This window comes from Ischnura elegans, chromosome 3, assembly GCF_921293095.1.
Source record: "Ischnura elegans chromosome 3, ioIscEleg1.1, whole genome shotgun sequence".
In the NCBI taxonomy this organism is placed as follows: domain Eukaryota; kingdom Metazoa; phylum Arthropoda; class Insecta; order Odonata; family Coenagrionidae; genus Ischnura; species Ischnura elegans.
Window position 1 is genome coordinate 26922261 of NC_060248.1, and position 20354 is coordinate 26942614.

General features: G+C 39.9%; 1 protein-coding gene across 1 annotated transcript; it reads right to left on the bottom strand.

Moving 5' to 3' along the window:
• Positions 1-1188: 1188 nt before the first annotated feature.
• On the bottom strand, positions 1189-19426 carry LOC124155584. The gene is made up of 5 exons (XM_046529539.1): positions 19226-19426; positions 13935-14084; positions 11780-12006; positions 10143-10394; positions 1189-2825 (listed from the first exon to the last, which is right to left on the bottom strand). The coding sequence occupies exons 1-5, from the start codon at positions 19392-19394 to the stop codon at positions 2250-2252; spliced, it is 1374 nt and encodes a 457-aa protein (XP_046385495.1). The 5' UTR covers positions 19395-19426; the 3' UTR covers positions 1189-2249.
• Positions 19427-20354: the final 928 nt, after the last annotated feature.

Below are 20354 nucleotides of genomic sequence, written 5' to 3' on the forward strand. Positions count from 1 at the left end.
AAAGGAAGTTCAAAACGAAAGTTTATACATATTTCATTTTGGAGAAAAAAGATATACAAGCATAAGACAGGAAATTAAAATAAGAGTCATTATTTATCCTAGAAAATAATATTAAAAACAAATGAATCGCTGTTATAATTTTCTTAAAATTTCGGTTTCATTAACTTTTCTGTGCTAAAATTTTACAACTTGAACCACCACGGCTTGTCCACGTTCTTCCACTCCCTTCTCTCCTCCATTTCTTTTACCATTGCCTCCGCAGCCCAATGTTTCTTTATCCTTCTGCTGTCAACGTAGTCAGTTGACTTTTCCGCCGCTTTGACTATTACCGTTTTAATATCATCCCACCCTTCCTCTACAGTGTATTTTTAATCTCCCGAGTACTAATGTCCACTAGTTCCTCATGTTAGGTCTCCTCCCCTTCATCGCTTCTACATTCCATTTTTTCACCTTTCTAACTTTCATGAGTCTTCTGAATCTTGCGTTGGATAACCCAAGAATGCTTCTGAATTGGTATCCTAGTGCACTCTGAAGTGGGCATCCTTACACGAAGTTATTGTAATTATAACTGTGATTTTACTGATTACTTTCAAAAATCAGTAATTTTTATTTATTTTGGAGTAACTATAATTGAGCCCGGTTACTTTTTCTCAGTACTTTTACCAACACTACACATGAGTACTCAAATGATTTGGAAAAACATACGATATTTTCGATTAATGACCCCTTATCACCTGAAGCATCCTCTCTTTTCATTTCCAGTGGATCGGTGAGGTAATTTTGTTATTTGATTCAATTTATTCGAAGTTATTTATGTGATTTAACTTATTTGATGCGATTCTCGCTGAAATTGTGTTGAACAATAACAGCTGTAAATGGTGTTTGTGGTAATGGAGCAACGTCTACTTACCCTAACTTGGAATACGTCAAATTCACCGATTATTAAAAAAAACTTGAGCCTTGAGGGTTCTTAAAATAAAAAGCCGACTTTTGGCTGAACAAGAAGTGCTAAATTTAATAAAAAGTACCTTACCAAAGCTCTGAAAAGGAACTGTACCATAGACGTATCTGAAGTTGATGCCGTGAATGCCATGCCATCCACACGCGATCTACAAGAGACCGATAAAATAACCTTGGAAACTTTTAAAATATCCTAATATAAATAAGAAATATAAATATTAAACAGGGTTGCAGAAAAAGAAGGAGAAAAATTTATTTAAATTTTCAGATTTATTTACATCAGAACACTTGCTTAGTAATCATTCAAAGAAGAGAATAAATTTACATTTATGGGGGGACGAGAGCGTTTATATCCATGATTGGAACTTACGCGAAAAAAATTTTAAACACACAGGTAGTATTACTGCCGTGTTTCATTGCGAATAAGTTTTAAACTTTTTTCAGCCTTATAGTAACGGAAAAAGACAGGTTGAGCGGAAGTAGAGCGCTCCTTTTCAAAGAGCACTTCACTTCCTCCCTTATACCTTCGGCCCTCCTAGTATTTTTTGGTGTCGGTTAGTTCGCTAAAAACTAATGCTATCACCTCCAAAATTTCACAGCATGTAGAGTAGAAACTTGTGAGCCCGATTTTAACTCAGTATTTTCTGCGAAGCAGAATATCCGCGCTCTACAATGAGTTAGACTTGCGATGGATTCCGCAAACGATACGAGCTGATTTTGCGCGAGCTTTTTAAAATTTCAAATTTCGTCGGTTTTTTTTCCACTTGCCCCATATACCATAAAGTATGTAATTCTATTACTTCATTGTAGACAAAATACATTTATTAACATTTAAAAAATTACTTTCGCTGATGATCTTTGTAAAGTCCGGAAAAAAACGTCGAATCAACATATGATAGAATTCGCTTTATGATCGGTCTTCTGTGGCATATTAAAAATCGTAAAGCGAGGGTCTACTTTTAAAAAAATTCTTATTCAAGAAACAGAAAAAATGTTCAAACCCCTTCTTTTGGTACACCTTGATGCACATAAAAAATTATCAATACTTTGAGAAGGTGTCCAGTAGCGGAGACAAAACTGTTTGTATAAATTTTAAACTGCGAGGCGGGTGTACTAAAAAGAAGATCATTTGGACATCATGCACCGCGAAGGTTTTAACAATTGTCGAAACATACAAATGTCTACTCTGTACTGTCCGAAATTTCGAGAGTATAACATAAGGTTTAAACGAGTATTATGTCACCAATAAAGGCAAAATATGAGCGGTCGACCGCGAGTGAGGCAGGCGTTTAAGCGGTGCCGCTGAGGAGGTCAGGGTCGATGCTGCAGATCCACGCCTGATCGATGCCCACGTTGATGATCGACGCGAACTGGATCTTGATCTCTTCCTCGACCGGCGTGCACATGTCGTACATGAGCTTCAGCTTCTCCAGGACATCCGACGCCTCCTCTTCCGCCTCCTTCCTCTCCTCCTTGATCTTCTCCACTCGCAGCTTCAGCTCGTTCAACTTGGCCGTGGCCGTCGCCTTCTTGAGAACCCTCAGCGTCCCGTCAGCCCTGAGTTCGGACCAGCGAGACGTCAGCTTGGCCCACCTCGCGTCCAGTTCCGTCTGCTTGGCCCTGTTCTCCGCCCGCTTCTTCCTCAACCTCTCGTCCCAATCTTCCTTCTCCCTCTTCACCGCCTGCTTCGCCTTCTCCAGCTGCTCTTCGATCGGCTTCCTGCGCCGCGCGACCTCCGAGGCAGACGCCTGCAACTTCGTCTTGTCCTCAGTCAGGGTCTTCTTCAACTGCACCAACCTCGTCCGCTTTTCGAACAGCATCATTCTGGAGTCCAGCAGGTCGTGCCTCTTCTCCAGCCTTCTCAACTGAAGAAAAAAGGTGAAAGAAAAAGGACGGTGCAGGTATTAGGGCAGACCGAGACAATTTCGATCAAATTTATAAAAAGAACTCTAGCTCTTTTTGCGTCAAAACATCTGTACAAGCCAAAGTAGCTCAATGGCAGCCATAGGAGATGTCGTTAAATGTATAACTAGTTATTAAAATCCATGAAATTGCAATTGCACTTAAACATACAACTTCCATGTTTCTCGAAATGTGACGTTAGTTTGCTCAAATAGCATCATAGAGATGAAGTATGAGGACTCAGGGGGGTTCTTAGAAGGTTACAACGCACCGGGGCCGAAACCCAGTAATACAAATGATACGCCCGCGCGCCCGCCCGGGGAGGAGAGTGGAATGGAAAGGAAAATGGATGGAGGCGCCGCCGCGATAGGAGCCGTCGACGCCTCCAGGGTAGGGATAGGGATGGAAGGACGGGATAGGGTGTGCCCTCGCCGCTATGAAAGCGACCTGGGCCCAATACTACAAGCGAAACCATACTTTATTGTGCCAACTATTTTGGAAGATTTTACTATAAATAGGTCATCATGGAGATACAATTGGTTTTGTGCGCTCGTCCTGGCTGAGAAACAGCGAAAGTTGCAAGCCATCATAAGATAGCTTGCGACACATAATAAGTCAGCTATTATGGGACGTCATGACGACGCGTTATTTATTACTCTTTTTCCCAGCTTTCGTGGTTATATGGCGGGAATATCCACTTTTTTCCACATATGAATATTCATACGTATTCGTCTAAAAATGTGAATAGCGGGGAATTATGGATGTAAACAAGTAAATAACGCCCAATACAAAAATACAGAGCCGATACTAGTGCTGGTGTTTAGATTATTCATTAGAGTGATGCCTCATGGAATTTACACCAGACATCAGCTATGATAACTGCAGTACAATCGTCATAGAAAGTGGTAAAAGGTGTTCGAGTCAATTTTCATGCACTAATGCAACTTTCTGCATTACTGACATAAGTTTTCTCATTCTTATTATAGAGCATACAATAACCTTAAATTTATCGGTGACTCGACAAAGCGCTGAAACATTCGAATAACAAGTGTCTATGAATGGGTGCGAAGACCAATTAGAATTGTTAGATTATTAAAAAGTGAAAAGGAAAAATATCTCTCGAACTACTTTTTCGCTCTTTTTCCAATTGTTAGACAATCATCAGCGGGAATGGGAAGAGCCTTAACCGTGCTCAACAAAAACAAAGACCTTAGTAACAACCTTAGCCTTAGTTGATGATTACACGAATAAACGCGATCAGGGACCTATCCCTTGAAGTTTAATTTGTTGTACTTCTAAGTGACGGAGGAGTATGGTTGCCCTCGGGTAGGCGGGCGGGGGAATTTGGGGGAATGTGTGGGAAAAATGTAAGCGTCGTGTCTCGGTCTTCATTATCCGTGTGGTTGGGATCAGTAACATCGGTACCCAAAGTGCTCAAGTATGTATATGTATTCTCAAGTATTATTGTCGTCAAAACTTTCGTAGTCCATATTATGTCGATTAATAAAACTTTTTGTTAAACCTCGTGTTGTGGCTTAAAAGTCAACGTTTCTTCCCCTCTACGGGACTAATAAATTATTATTATTCGCTAAAAAAGTACAAAATGCTGATACGCACATTAAATAGGGAAAAGAAAATTGCCAAAGAATTTTTTTTGCAAAACACAATTTCTAAAGATAATGGCAACATTTTTTAAAAATACATGAGGAAGCGGAGAGATAATAAGGGGGCAATAGAAGTTTTAAAAAACGAAAAAGGAACCATAATCACAGATGACAAAGAGAAGGCCAATGCCCTCAATAACACAGCTCTACAAAAAAAATTTTTTTTGTTGTTGCCGGAGATATTTCAACGAATACTGGGTATATTTGGTATGCTGAATCTGAATCTGAAAACGGATTTCCCCAAGTGGCTCTAGTTTCTTAGATATAGGCTATCTCTGACATGTAGCGTTTAATCGTTAAATTATCAGTAAATCTGTTGTGATTCCTCAATTCTCTATGCCTATTCATTTTATATTTTGTAACTCCGTGTGTACAAATGTAATATCTTATATATTACACAATATAGAGGAGAAGGTGAGATTATGGGACGTGGTAGTAATTTGAGACACCCTCATGTGTCTCACAATTTCACGGAGCGTCAATTAGTGACACTGTTGCAGTGAAGGTCAGGGTCGTGCGCAGAACGGCTGTTGGGACCATTGGGATGGGATATGGAGGCAGGTGTGACAAGAGGTGGCTTTTTTCGAAGGGCTTCGAAGGCTCAGAGACACGGACACGGAGCTTGTCAGTCTTCGGCGCGGCGTCAGACGAACGAGTGTGACCTATCCAGTGATGTGAACCGCTATCGTAATACAGTCCACAAACCATTCTCAAGTTCGTGTTTTCATTTCTGTACGTAACCCCGTAACCCATCCTTTGGACATTTCGTTGGAAAACACGAATTTCGAAAGCGAACAACGGCAGTCGAGAGAGGGACGAGCGTGTGAGAGGACGCAGTTTGTGTAATAGCCATTAAAAGTTTTCCTAGTGAAGAATTCCTCGTTCACAGTATCAAGAAAAAGGTATATCGCGATTAGTTACTACATTATATTCTTAGTTAAATTTAACATATAGATAATATTGTTATAAATATTGTCTTATTAGTTCCACCTTACCATATTTACAATATTTTTGCAAATATATTTTTTATTTTATTTTATTCTTTTCATAGATTAACATGAGTTCTTCGCGTAAAGGTTGTTTCAACTCTCCTGATGAGTTCTGCTATATCTGTGGAGAATACACTCAGCAAGAACAACGGAAGAACATTACTGACTTTGTGAAACAGGCCTATCTAGCATATTTTGGCGTTAAACTGGGAGACCAAGATAAACATTGGGCTCCTCATAAAGTTTGCAAACGCTTTGTGGAGTCTTTACGACTGTGGACTAATGGGAAATCGAAGGGGTTTAAACTTTGGAGTGCCAATGGTGTGGCGAGAGCCAAAAAACCACCATAACGATTGCTATTTTTGCATGGTCAATGTAAAAGGTTTCAATCGCTACAAGAAGCATAAGTGGGAACATCCCGATTTAGAATCAGCAAGGCGAACAGTGCCACACAACGATGACATTCCTGTACCAGTCATCACCACTCTGCCAAAACTACTCCCTTCAGATGACGATGATCTGCAGCACGTGAACACTAGTAGTAGTGAATGTGAATACGAAGGAAGCTCCACAAGACATCAGCTCTTCAGTCAGGAAGAGCTTAACGATTTGATAAGAGATCTCGGTCTTTCTAAACAGTCTTCTGAACTCTTGGCATTTAGGCTTAATGAGAAGAATTGCCTGCAACCAGGAACTAAAATCACAGCTTACCGGACAAGAGAAGCAGATCTACTTCCATTCATCAGTCAACAAGATGAACTTGCTTACTGCAGTGACATTCCTGGTATACTACTGAAACTGGGACTAACAAAATATTAACCTCAAGACTGCAGGCTTTTTATCGATTGCTCAAGCAGAAGCCTAAAATGTGTGTCGTTGCATAATGGTAACCGCTATGCATCCATTCCAATTGGCCACTCAACAAAACTTCATGAGGAGTACGAAAATACCCAGATGATTCTCCAGAAACTTCGTTATAACCAACACCAATGGTCTATCTCTGTTGATTTGAAAATGGTTAACTTTTTGCTTGGACAGCAAAGTGGATACACAAAATTCCCCTGCTTTATCTGCATGTGGGACAGCAGAGCAAAGCATGATCACAGGGAGAAAGTTTCATGGCCATCAAGAGACACCTTTACTGTAGGAACAGCTAATATCCTAAAAGAACCATTAGTTGATAGGGACAAAATCATTCTTCCACCACTTCATATCAAGCTTGGTCTAATGAAGCAATTTGTGAAAGCATTGGACAAAAATGATGACTGTTTCAAATATATATGCGAATCATTCCCTGGACTCAGTAATGAAAAATTAAAAGCTGGTATATTCGATGGTCCCCAAATTCGGAAACTTATGCATGATTTGGAATTCATTAAAGTTATGAATTGCATTGAAGCATCTGCGTGGAGCAGTTTTGTATCTGTTGTCAAGAATTTCTTAGGTAACTACAAAGCACATAATTATGAGGAAACTGGTGGAAAACATGCTCAGAAACTTTAAAACCTTGGGGGCAAATATGAGCATTAAGATTCACTACCTCCACAGCCATCTTGATAGATTTCCGGACAATCTTGGTGACTACAGCGAGGAACAAGGTGAAAGATTCCATCAAGATTTTCAGGTGATGGAAGAACGATATCAAGGTAGATGGGACCAGCACATGATGGCAGACTACTGTTGGAATCTTCAGCGTGACTGTCCTGATGTTCAACACAACAGAAAATCACACAGGCGAAGTTTTTCCAGATGCTAATTGCAATATTTTTAAAAGACTATTTTTTTTCTTTCTTTTTCTGTTACATGCTGAATGAACAATGGATCAACATTTTTGTGATTATTTTCATATGTTTTCTCATTTTCATTTGCTTGTGTGCACAATGTATCCCAATTAATATTTTGAAGTTTTTTTTTTTTTTTAATCTACATATTGTACGTTATAACAATAAATAGAGCCAATCTAGCAAAACAAGTGACATATTCGAATTCAGGGCCATAAAGTTATCCTATATTCACTGAAAATTAATTGGCAACAAAATCACTGTTGACCAGTGTAATTGGTACGCTAGTGTTTTCTCAAGGATGGGAACCAGAATGGACAAAATTACTGATGTAACCCAAACAATAGGACAACAGGAAAACAAAGATTTGGTTATTTCGAGACTGATTAAAACTTCGAGGTCAGAAATTTTCGGCAACATTAGAAAAATGAGAAAAAAATAAGTCAGTGGGACCCGATGGAGTTTCTATCGATTTATTGTAATTGGGTGGCTTGGCCGTTTCGAATTACATATATCATTTATTCAATGTTACAATGAACAAAAATGCCTTACCAAGTGACTGGAAGAAGGCCAGAGTAATACCAATATTCAAAGGAGGAGATAAAGATCTAGTTGAAAATTATAGACCGGTAAGCCTAACTTCTGTGGTACGCAAATTGTTAGAAAAGATCATAGCAAATTACCTTTGGGATTTATGGGAATGCGAGAATTGGCTGTATAACCGCCAACATGGATAAAGAAAAGGCCACTCACCTGAAACCCAACTGTTAGGGTTCTGCCATGAAATTGCCGAAAAGAATTAGACGCGGTAATAGTTGACTTTTCTAAGGCCTTTGATAAAGTTGATCACGAACGGCTAATGCTTAAGATGAGGCAGTTGCCAATGGAGATTAATGGAAGAGTCATCTTGTAGATCGATGAATTCCTCAAGGGTAGGACACAAAGAGTTAAGGTAGGGGATGAATGCTCAGAGACAGCGAGGGTAACGTCCGGTGTTCCTCAAGGAAACGTCTTAGGACCTTTATTGTTTTTAGTATACCTAAATGACCTCTCGGAAAAAATAAATTCTAATATAAGGCTTTTTGCGGATGACTGTATTATTTATAGGAAAATAGAAAATAAAATTGATCAGGAAACTCTTCAGGATGACTTAAACAAATTAATGGATTGGGTATCTAGAAACGGGATGGAAATAAATCCAAATAAATGCAAATATGTTAACTTCAGCAACAGAAGAAAATTCGGAAATAGAAATTATGAATTTTCGGGTAGTTTAATTCCAAAATCTAACAGCTTTAAATATTTAGGAGTCCATTTATCTAAGAATTTAGGATGGGGTTTAAACTTCGAGCACACAATCAAAAAATCTTTTAAAGTATTGCACTGGGTGATGAGAAACCTCAGAGGAAGCACCAGGGCCACCAAAGAAATGGCATATATAACCCTAGTACGACCAAAATTGGAGTACGCATCTCTTGTCTGGGACCCTCATTTTAAAGGACAGGTCAAGAAATTGGAGAAGGTGCAGAGAAAAGCTGCTAGGTATGTGTTGGGAAAGCATAAAAAAACGGGAAGTGTTTCAGAAATGCTCAGAGTTCTAAGGTGGGAGAGTTTAAAAGAGAGGAGGAAAAGAAGCAGGCTATGTGGCATGTTTAGAATAGTGAGAAGGGAAAAAGCATGGAAAGAATTTGGGAAGGACATATCAAAACCCACCTTTGTTGGAAAAAATAATCACCAATTCAAGATAAAGTGCCGATCACAAAGGACAAATGCGAAGCAGTTCTCCTTCTTGAATAGGACCATAAGGGACTGGAACGACCTACCAGCTAAACTATTTGAGTCCTTCCCGAAAAATTTACACAGTTTTAAAAAGCGGTTGAAGAAGTAGGGACAAAGGGATTTTTATAATGTTTTCTATTGTTTTTTCAAATGTTTTCTATTGCTTTTTCATCATATGTACATGTTACCACCAGGCCAATGGCCTACTTGTAACAATTTTAATAATAATAATAATAATAATAAAAAGGACAGGAAGGTTATTCGTGGGCCAGTTGCCTATGAACGATGATGTTGCGAGAAAAGGCAGTATTGGAACTGCAAGTCGCCAAATCGGCCTTCACCCCGCACGCAGCAAAAACAAAGATATACACACATGGCAGAGTGAACGGGAATGTTATCAGAATGTAGTAGAATAAGCAGAGGGTGGGTAATGGGTGCTAGGCGGTGCTGAGCGCACGTTAAGGGTTCGGTAATGAGAAAAAAGGATGCGTCGGACGCAAGCAATAGTAGCACAATGGGATTCCAGAGCATGAGATGCACCTATGTACTAAATTTGGTCGCAGTCCATGTACCCGTATGGACACGCATAGCAGACAGACAAACAGATATCCTCTTTTATGTATATAAATAAAAGAAGTCCTGGAGAACTCTTCGGCCTAGGGGAAGAAACGTTGATTTTTAAGCCACAAGACGAGATTTAACCCAAAAGTTTCATCCTCAAGTCTGTATAACGCGTTCGTTATCCCTACAAGAGAACTATATACTTGAAAAGACAACATTTTCGAAGTAATTTAACGTGCTCTATAGGGAAGGTGAACGAGCGCGCGTTTTGCATACGGATTGCCTACTAGTTAGGTGTTGGTAAAAATATCTTTAAGGATCGAAATATTAAATCTGTGAAATGATTATATTGCTCACGAATGTCGATGGATCCGAGAGTATGAATGTCAGAAGTGGTCTGCAAGTGTCCTGCGCGTAATATATGAAATGCCCATAAAATTCAAAATATAGACCTTTGGGTTATACATGAATGCACATTATGCTTGGGAATTGAAGGTTTCTCTTACCATTAGCTTCATCTTCTTCAGGTAATCTTCCATGCGGTTCAATTTCACCTTGAGATCATTCAAGTATTTGTTCAGGGAGGCTATCTCAGCTTCGTTATTGGAGTCTTGGATGATCTTCATAGGTTCCTTCAGGTTATTCAAGCTCTCTTCTAAACTATTCTTCACATCCTTCGCGTCTTCGTAGTCTTTCTCGAGCTTCGATTTGGTTTCCTCCAGCATCTTCTTTTCTTTCTCCATTTCCGTGGCGTCCTCCTTCGGTTCAAAAAGAAAATTAAAAAAAAGTAGATTTATACGCATAGTTTGAGATTTATAGGCAAGTTTTTGTATATTTCATTTTGCTGTTATTTCCTTTCATCGAAAAATTTCACATATAGAAATATTTTCACTTAATAGTGGCACAATAAACAAAAAACTATGAAACAAATATGTAAAGTAAATACATAAAACATAACAATGAGAAGGGAACGATTAAAAAAAACAAAGAAGCTGTGTAATGAAGAAAAGCTATTGGCTAACGCAGAGGTGAGAAAAAAGGCAAAGTTTGTGAATGCAATCTGGGATCGAGAAGAGTAATCAACGTTTTAAGGAAGGGAATTAAGAATAGAAGCAAAATAGTAGGCGTTGAATCAGCGATAATTTGGAAACTGAATTTAGAATTGGGACTCTAATGGGCGGAGAGCGGGAGTTTGCTCTGAAGTGTAGAAAAGGAAGGAGATGAGGACAGTGTGTGATGAAGCAGAGAATAGGGTGGTTTCCTATTTTTTTAAATTGCCTAAATCGAAAGATTATTACTCCTGGAGTACGCATTTCAAGCTCATAGATTTTTAAATGACGATATCTATTTTTCGCGATTGAATGAAAAGTGAAAATTTTCAAGCGCGCGAAAACGCGACGGCTAAATGTTTATGCTGGGAAACGCCCGTGTGACGCATTTCTTGTTCCCGCTACTGCCACGTGAGGTGACCTTGGGGCGAGGCTGTGAGCGCCGGCAGGCTGCTAGCAGGTACCAAGTACCCAGTCAAAGTACCCAGCTAGCACGTAGCGCTTGGCTTAAATAAGGATTATTATTACCCTATCAAACGAAGGAAACTTTCCGACTTTAGGCAATTTTAATAGGTGATTATTAAGAGATGTTTCCCTGAGCTCTGTGGCACATGCATGCATTGGTAATCTCAGACATTGTAAAACTCCTATCTACTCGTATAGAAACTAGGTCCCTGTGACGTCGCGTGGAGTGGCATCGCATGGGCGCCGATCTGGCCTTTTTCAAATGAGGTTAAAATTGACCATTAACATTCGTCTAAACTGGGATTTCTAAAACAAATAATTTGTACATTATGAATACACTAATTGTGGGTAACGAATCGCAATCAATGCCTTTCGTTTTCTTTGATGAAGGAGCAACCCTAGGGAAGTCAGAATTGAACGATTTGCATAGTCTTAAATGACGTTTTTTTTCTTTTCATAATTTTCACCGAATCGTTAAGTAATGAGTGATCATACGCTGCGATAATTACTATTTGATGAATCAATTGCACCGATTTTAGTATTTTAATATCAGAGTATTTTAACATCAAAATATATTTATATATTTATCATCAGCTCGAAAGAACTATGGAATAAACTACTATAACTACCTGTGTGCCTTTCTTCTTCGGATTTATACTAGAGTCCATCGTCTCTGTAATCTCGTCGAGCTTGTCCATCTTGCTTTGCAGAATATTAAATATATCGTCAATATTTTGCTTTGTTGCATTCAGCTTTATTATCGCCTCCTCGGTCGGAGAGAGTCTAATCTCTCCTCCGACTCCTTCTCTAATTCCTCCTTCAATTCCTCTTGAAAGGGTTCCGTCGTCGAGAGGAACTGAAAGAAAAAGAAAGTCATCAATATTGTATTGGCACTGTGGCTAGAGGCGGAAAAATGTGGGGTATTAATCTCCTAAGCATGCCTGGAGGAGGCTGGCCCCCTCCTATAAAACCAGAGGTTGTTGCTCACGGTTACATACTTAAAATTTAATGGAGGCAAAATTTTGCTCAGCTTTAACTTAGCTTGATTGAAGAAAATGTACATTGTACACATGCCAAATGTCTCATATATTTATTTTAACTAAAAAATTCCCTTATCATTGGCTGTTGGTAATTACTTATGTATCATTGCAGTGGTTGTCATCGATTTAGGTGAAACTTTATAAGCAGATTCTCTTGTCCCCACCCCCTGTGTAACCAGCTCTTTAAGATTTTTTCAAGGGGCTTGCCCCACCCTCCCGCGATTCGGGGGGTAGTTGCGACCAGACGCCAGTTGATGGGGTGAGGGGAAGAACTGATGGTGACGGACTACTTCGGCAGTTTTTTTCTTATTCTTGATTTTGGAGGACTTTGAAAAATAGCGAGACCAGTATTTTACAGTTTTACGATCCGTCGCGACGCCTACTTCTTCAAACATTCACGAAGAAAAGTCAAAGACCTTAACCCTTTCGCAATTAAGATCACAGCGTCTCTAACTCATACTGAGGGAGCCGCCGCTTCCTCGCTACTGCTCGGCCTTGTGGATGGGTTTGTTGATTTTTGCATCCTTGTTAGCGGATCCGTACCTCTATGAAAGGTTCTTCCGGAAGAAGTAGATGAACCAGAATTCTTATGACGTCACCAACTCATGAAAAGTGGGCGGAAAATTTCGCTTTTTTTAAATTTAAAATTACGAGAAAATGGCTGAATGAGAGAAATTATTTTTTCATCATACCTTATGTATCCCATGCACCCACAGAATTCTCGTAATGAATTAAAATTTCGGATCTGAGGGAACGAAGCAGCTGACCCCTCCCCCCCTAGAGGCAAAAATCGGAAAAGTCTTTAAGCAAAATCAGTACTGAATTGAAACGAAAGCATTCAACAAATTTTCTTTAAACCAACGAAATATGATATGTATTAGTATGTAACTAAAATAAAAATATTTTTTCAAGGAAATTATCTCATAAACTAATGTCACACCTGGTTTGCCCCCACTAGACCATGACTTGACCCCCCCAGGACCATGCCTTGCTCTCCCCCTAGACCATGGCTTGCACCCCCCCCCCCCAAGTTATGATCCTGGGCACGCCCTTGGGTCGTGGTACAATGCACGAGAGAACGCTACGAAGAAGAAGATAATATTTATAGCTACCATAAACAATCATCAGATCAGAATACCTCAAAGTATTTATTATTGACAAGCAGGCCACCCGGCGTTGCTCGGGAAGGATGGTACCCAGAGAAGAGGAAACTGGGAACTTGGAATTCATGGCCATATTGGAAAATATAGAAGAACGTGTGAAGAAACACGATTTGTCAGAATGTGCGGTTAAAAGGACGGCAAGGAATTTCGTGGGCTATATACCTTAGAACGGTGAAGTTGCGAGAAGAGACAACATTGAAAATGCAAGTCGCCAAATAGACCTTCACCTCGCACACACCGTGCACAAAGATATACAAACATGGCTGAGTGAATGGGAATATTATAGGAAGGTGGGAGAGTAAGCAGAGGGCTGGAAGGTGGCGTTGAGCGCACTTGAGGAGTTCGGTAATGAGAAAACAATGCTAAGGACGGGTCGGTTGCAACCGAAAGTAGCACTACGGTCTGCGGGAGTATGAAATGCACCTATATACTAACTTTGATTGCAATCGGTGCAGCCGTGTGGAAACGCGTAGCGAACAAACAAACAGACATCCTCTTTTATATCGATTGATTCAAATCAATCGTATTTGTGTGTGGACGTCAAGAAGACCTTAAAGTTGCATTATCTCATGAGTACTTACTTGTAAGTGTGATTGAAATCCCACAGTCGTCATCCATTGATCCGGTCAAGTTGAATTCCTGCGATGAGTACCAAGTCCCGTCAGCACGTACTTCGAACGAGTCCGGAATAGCCTTGCAGCCTTGCCCGCCAGGTCCGGTTAGGTAACTGCCTAGAGGTGAAAAATTAGAATGGCTTGTCAGATAAGGCGACTGATGCGTCAAATATATTCAGTAACTGGGCTGAAACTAAATAAATAAACAAAAAATCTCAAGGTGGCCACTCAATTGAAACAGTTGGTTTATAAAATACTTTTATGCATATTTTATTTAATTACTGATACTTAAGTAATCAAAATGTGGACTAATTCTCAGTGAGAGTTAAATTTAATGGAAATAAAATCTCCAGTCACACATTCATTAATTAACGCGCCGGAGGCGCTGTCTCGCTGTCCCGGTGAATTCCTTCACCCTAACCAGCCAGATTACAGGAGATTTCAATTTTTTTGCGCAATTGTCTATGTTGTGTGGGTAGTGTTTTGTTTGTGTGAGCAGAAGCTTATAACTAATATGGAATTTGACATTAACTATATATATTTCTTTTTGTTTTCCATATTTTATCATTTTTTTGTATTTTTGTTTTTTTTTTCTTTTCAATTTCATCATCATCTTTTTTATAGACATAACATTATAAATACCTTTTTTTTATACATTGCATTGAATGACTATTCTACAAGAAAGAGAGACATAGGAAAGACTCATAGACGAGTAATTAATTGAGGCAGTTTGTATGTAGTAGGGATTGTTGGGTCATAATCCCAGATGTTTGTGAGTACGAAATGGGAAAGCTTAAACGCAAATGCTATCAACGGAGATGGGTATGCTTGGCCGGCGCTAACACTAATAAAATGATCCGGTTTAAGTATTCGTAGTCTCAAAATGTCCGAATTGGTGAGAAAAAAATCATAAAAAAGTTTTCTTTGAACTATTTGTATTATAATTGTTACAAGAAACCACATGTATCGGAAATATTGCTCGTATATCTTTTAATCATTTCCTAGAATCGTGCGCAATGCAGATTTTGGATACCGATGTAGAAATAATATTCATAATAATCATTTAAATTTATTGGATAGTTAGAATGAGAATTCAAGATTGAGGTTACACTATAAATTTTCAGTAACGGAACCTAATTCTTTCAGGTATTACCTCTTTCAATTTAAACTCACCTGGCCAAGAAAAACTATGGGAAGGCCGAAGCCTCTCTGTCTTCTCGTCTGGGATCTGATGAATTTGTTTAAAGGGGGTGTGGGGTAGTTTTTATTAATTCTAACAATCATATTTTAAGAATCTGAATCCGAACCTGAGATTGGTTCAAAAAATTTCTCGGCGAAACAGGATGCAAAAATAGGTTAAAAATCATATTTTGGGTGTTTTCTTTAACATTAGCTATCCAAGAAATTTACCTAAAACATTATTCGCATCCTTTCTCTTGGGCTACAACCTTGTCGTGGTGGAAAGGCTTGCGCGTTTCTATGACCCATAGAGCTGCGCTGGCGGCATTAATTTGAAATTATTCCCGGTAGGACCACCCATGCCAGATAGATCGAAGGGTAGGAGCCAAACGAAAGGTAGTCCACGTGATGGTTTCAAGTAAAAACACTGTTGGAATGGAAAATGGAAATGGAATGGGAAACCCTACCAACTACCTCTACCCTGAAAACATGGAGTTTGATCGAACTAGCCTCGGATGGAATCAAGGGACCCAGCCCTAAGGGTCGGGTGTCGTAGGTAGCAGCGAGGCCGGCAAGGTCCTTGGGGTCCGTATCATGCGGAATCTTTGCAGAAACATATCATCCTCTTTTTCAGCATCAGCGGCCGCATCCAAGGAGGAGGACAAGAAGACAAAGAGGATGGAGAAGAAGAAGGATTCGATGAATGTAGAGACGTGAAATGTGAGGACAATGATGAGGGCGGGTATACTAGAAAATATAAAAAGGGAAGTGGCGAATTGCAGAGAGGGAGGATAGATATCTTGGGTTTAACCGAAGCTAAGTGGAAGGACAGTGGAGACTACTGGAGTGATGGGTACAGGCTTATATATAGTGGTGTGGAGGTAAGTCAACGAGGGGTAGCTTTAGTATTAAACGGGAAGATGGATAAGCGTGTGGTAGGTATAGATCAGGTAAGCGATAGGCTTCTGGTGGTAGAAATGGAGGTACGACCCACCAACCTTGTGGTGGTACCAGTCTACATGCTCACTAGCAATCATAGGGATTAGGGAATAAGTAAATGTGGTGTATGAACAGCTCGAGGAAATAATTAGAGAAACTCCGGTAAGAAAAATCTGGTAGTGATGAGGGACTGGAACACTTCAGTCGCGGAAGGGAGGGATGGAAACGAAATAGGAGATTTTGGTCTAGGAAAACGTAACGACAGGGGAGAGAAAGCAGCAGAATTTTGCAGGAGAAACAAATTATTCATCATAAACACGTGGTTCAATCATCATAAAGGGCGAAGGTACACATGGAAAAGTCCAGGGGATGTGAGTAGATATCAAATAGACTACATTATGGTAAGACAGATTTAGGAATAGTGTGAAAAACTCGCGCAGCTTCCCTGCAGCGGATGCGGATTCAGACCACAACATAGTGCTCATGAAATGCAACGCAAGATTCAAAAGACTCATGAAAGATATGAAGGCGAGAAAATGGAATGCAGAAGCGCTGAAGGGGAGGAGAGCTAATATCTGGAACTAGTGGACATTAGTACACGGGAGGTTAAAAATACACAGACAGTTGAGGAAAGATGGGAAAGTATTAAAACTGGAATAGTCAAAGCGGCTGAGAAGTCAATTGGCTACGTTGACAGTAGAAGGATAAAGAAGCCGTGGATAACGGAGAACATGGTAAGGGAAATGGAGGAGAGGATGAAGTGGAAGAACGTGGACACAGAACAGGGTAAAATAATGTATAGACAAATAAATAATCGATTACGGCGTGAAACTAAGAGAGCAAGGGAGGCTTGGTGGAAAGGATAGTGTGAGGAAATGGAAAAGTTTCAGAAGGAAGGAGAGGTAGGCGCGTTATATGGCAAATTTAAGTCGCTATCGGGCGGCAAAATAGGGCAAACCATGCCTAAATTTAAGGCTTAAGATGGAAGGATGCTAACCGAGCGAGAAGAGGTACAGAGTAGATGGAAGGAATACGTGGAGGATCTCTATGAAGGAAGGAACAGACTAGAGATATTGACTTTAGAGGATGAAAGTGAAGTGAAGGAGGATAATCTTGGCCCGGAGGTATTAGATTCGGAAATAGAGAAAGTACTTCGTGATATGAAGGCTAAGAAAGCAGTTGGCGTGGACAATATCCCGTCTGCGCTTCTGAATAATCTAGGGAACGATAGTAAGAAAATGGTTTTCGAAGTAGTACGCAGGATCTATGAGGAGGGTTGTTGGCCGGAATGAAAATGAATATCGCCCGTCAGGTCACTTCAGAAATATTCGTGAAATTCAGTTGGCGTATTTTTGCCCTAAGGGTTATGTACTATCTATCTCTCGCCCCTATTCGGGCTAATATTGCCAAGTTATAATTTAAGATAAAGGATTCGTAGTAGTTGGAGGGGGAGGGCAAGATCAATGCGAGGTTAGTTTAGCCGAGGGCTTAGGTCATTTTAAATAAAGACACCCCATGATACTTCACATATAAATATATATATATTTTTTTTCATGACTCAATTTATATATTTCATTTCCATTATCTACACTCCAAGACTATATTAATTATTTTATACTTAAATGTAAACGAATAATAATATTTGCGACGGTGTATCACTCCATGTCGCGTCCATGCAAATGCGCATGATTCATTCGAAAAATTCAAAATGCAGTAGTAATTTATTTTCTTAATTTTCCTCATTTCGAGTTGGGGAATAATTCGGTACCCCCTCATATACGCCCCAGATGGAACCAACAAACTCTCTCTGCATGAGAGATGAATTTTCACTCCTTCTACAAATGAGGCCAGTAACTGGAATGAATGTAACTGTAATAAGAGATATCCAACAATGCAAGCAAAGATACCTCTGAAAGTATTCCAGCACTTATTTTCATGGTATAATGTTTTTGAGGACCAGAGATCGATGCAGTTATTTCTTTATTGGCCTATATCTTTAAATTGTAAAAAATTGAAGTAAACGTCTTTAATTTCACGTAAATTAGAACTCAAACGCACTTATGTTTTTCCGATGAAATTAAACTTGTACAACCAGTGCTTACTTTAAAAGCACGGCCAGTTTTGTCGTTGTTCAGCATCGTAAGGTGTCATCCGCCTGAAGATGCGCATCTGAAAGTATCATCAAGCTAACGATGTTGCCGAGCGATCGCGGAACTAATCGTTGATTATATTTTTGCTCTTACTGTCTTATTTTATGCGTAATAAAAATATATATACTTCAACACATTTTGTATTCATTTCACAAAGTCTCACCGCAAACCGTCTTTATTCAGATCATTCATTTTTTTCTATTTTATCTTACCGAGGATCACCATAATAACTCATTGATCAAGTGTTAAGGGCTACAAGTTTGTTATATTTTTCATAATGACCGGGGCTGAGAAATGAATGAAATTCATTCATTCAGTGGACGCAAAATAGGAGTACGCAAACTTCATTTGCCAGCTTTAGGAGACATTGTAGCGTAAAGATTAGGTTCTAAGGGAATCCTTGAACAGTTAAATTTTTATGGCCATCGCTAAAATAACTTCAATGCCATCCGTGATGTTTTCAGCGGGACACTGCTTATCTTTTTGAGAAAATTAAAAATTAATTTCAACAATGGAATTCCTTGAAGTAATCAACCACCATGCCTATTAATTCCGCGTTCATTTTCCTCGACGATCAAGAAGACTGCATAAAGGAGGCCCCAGTCGGTATCTTAGAAGCTTGATTTATATCTACTTTCGGCGCATTTTGATTGGTTTTAAAAAATTACCGCCGCTCGGCAAGGAGAGCACGTCGATCTTCTAATTACCATAATGTACAGCATTATATCGAAAAACGCAGGAAATAACACGGAGAACTTAATTTGATACGCTACAGCAACACGAAAATGAATTTGGGCTAACTGCCCTAGTCACAGCTTATTTCCGGTGAAATTAGGATGGCTCTGCCATTCAGCGACGCAAGAGGTGATTTTCGTAAACCCATTTAAATGGATTGGGTGAGTGACAAAACATGTGTAGACACACTGTGATATCCTCTATCGTAATTTTCAAGATATTCGCTTAGAAGTTGGAAAAAAACAAAAGACTAACCTGTTGCTTCCACGAGGACCCAATTCAGAGGCACGGAGGCTTCCGTGGTGCCCACGGCAAGCGCCGCCAACACACCACTCAAGAGAAGCAACATATCGCACGATCTTAGAGAATCTCCTCGCGGTTCTGGACTCCGTGCTCTCCCACTCCCGAATGCTCGCCGATGCATCAGCAGGCTGGAATGATCCCCGCGAACGCGACCCGTGGCCTTAAAGGCGAGCACTTTGATTGGGTCGGGATCAGGAAGACTCGCCTCTCGGCTGCACGAGTTATCTCGAAAGCAGCAAACGAACCAAAGATTATATACAGTGGCGCCGACTCCATGGGGCCTGAGGGGGCCCCGAGTCCCCTCAAAAATTTGTTATGAGTGTGAGGAAAAATGTGGCAGGCTTGTCGATTTTCCCCGGAGTGTCCAGACATCGAGATTCGAGTTATCGGGGTTCTAACGTTGATCATATGACTCTTCTTAAATGCTTAAAAAACTTAAAACTCACTACTTATAAAATTTCCCGAGGCAAGATCCCTGGTTTGGGCCCCCCAATAATTTTTGTATGTCGGCACCCCTGATTATATAAGTATATTCTCTAGACGCTCTCTATCTGCCTGCTATTCCTTCATGAAAAGGCGAAGCGAGGAGGGGAATCTGGGTATTTGTCTTCGTTAAAGAGTCATTATAGAGCCCACCCATGTTAACAGGGCAGGCCCGAACCCCTTTCTGTGAAATGAGGGAAATAAGGAAAAACTATCATTGACTTCCCCTTAATATGATAAGTGCCAATATATTCGGCGAGTTCTGGAGAAACGAGACAATGAATCGGAATAAAACAAGACCTTTTTTCTGCTCACTCTTTTTTAACTGCCTCCGAAAGGAGTAGACTTGGCAAACAGTGTCGGTTCAAGGGCCGATGGCCTCGTCGTAATTTCTGGAAAATTATGTAGGTTGTAATCTTTAAGGTAGCTCTCCCATGAAAGTTTTATTTATTTTACCAGCTTCACAAATAATGGCAAAAAAATTCACTAATGTACAATGATGTCATGATGCCGGAACGCACCAGAACGCCGTTCCGGCAGAGGTTAACAAAAGACATAATGGTCAAATAGCACTTTTATCAATTTTGTTTACTCAAAA

What these genes read in the sequence shown, in the direction of transcription:
- LOC124155584 (XM_046529539.1), bottom strand. Translation starts at nt 19,394, where the DNA reads ATGCATCGGCGAGCATTCGGGAGTGGGAGAGCACGGAGTCCAGAACCG. An exon ending in GGTCCTCGTGGAAGCAACAG is followed by an intron (nt 14,085 to 19,225) that starts GTTAGTCTTTTG and finishes TTTCACCTCTAG; the next exon opens with GCAGTTACCTAACCGGACCT. An exon ending in GATTTCAATCACACTTACAA is followed by an intron (nt 12,007 to 13,934) that starts GTAAGTACTCAT and finishes TTTTTCTTTCAG; the next exon opens with TTCCTCTCGACGACGGAACC.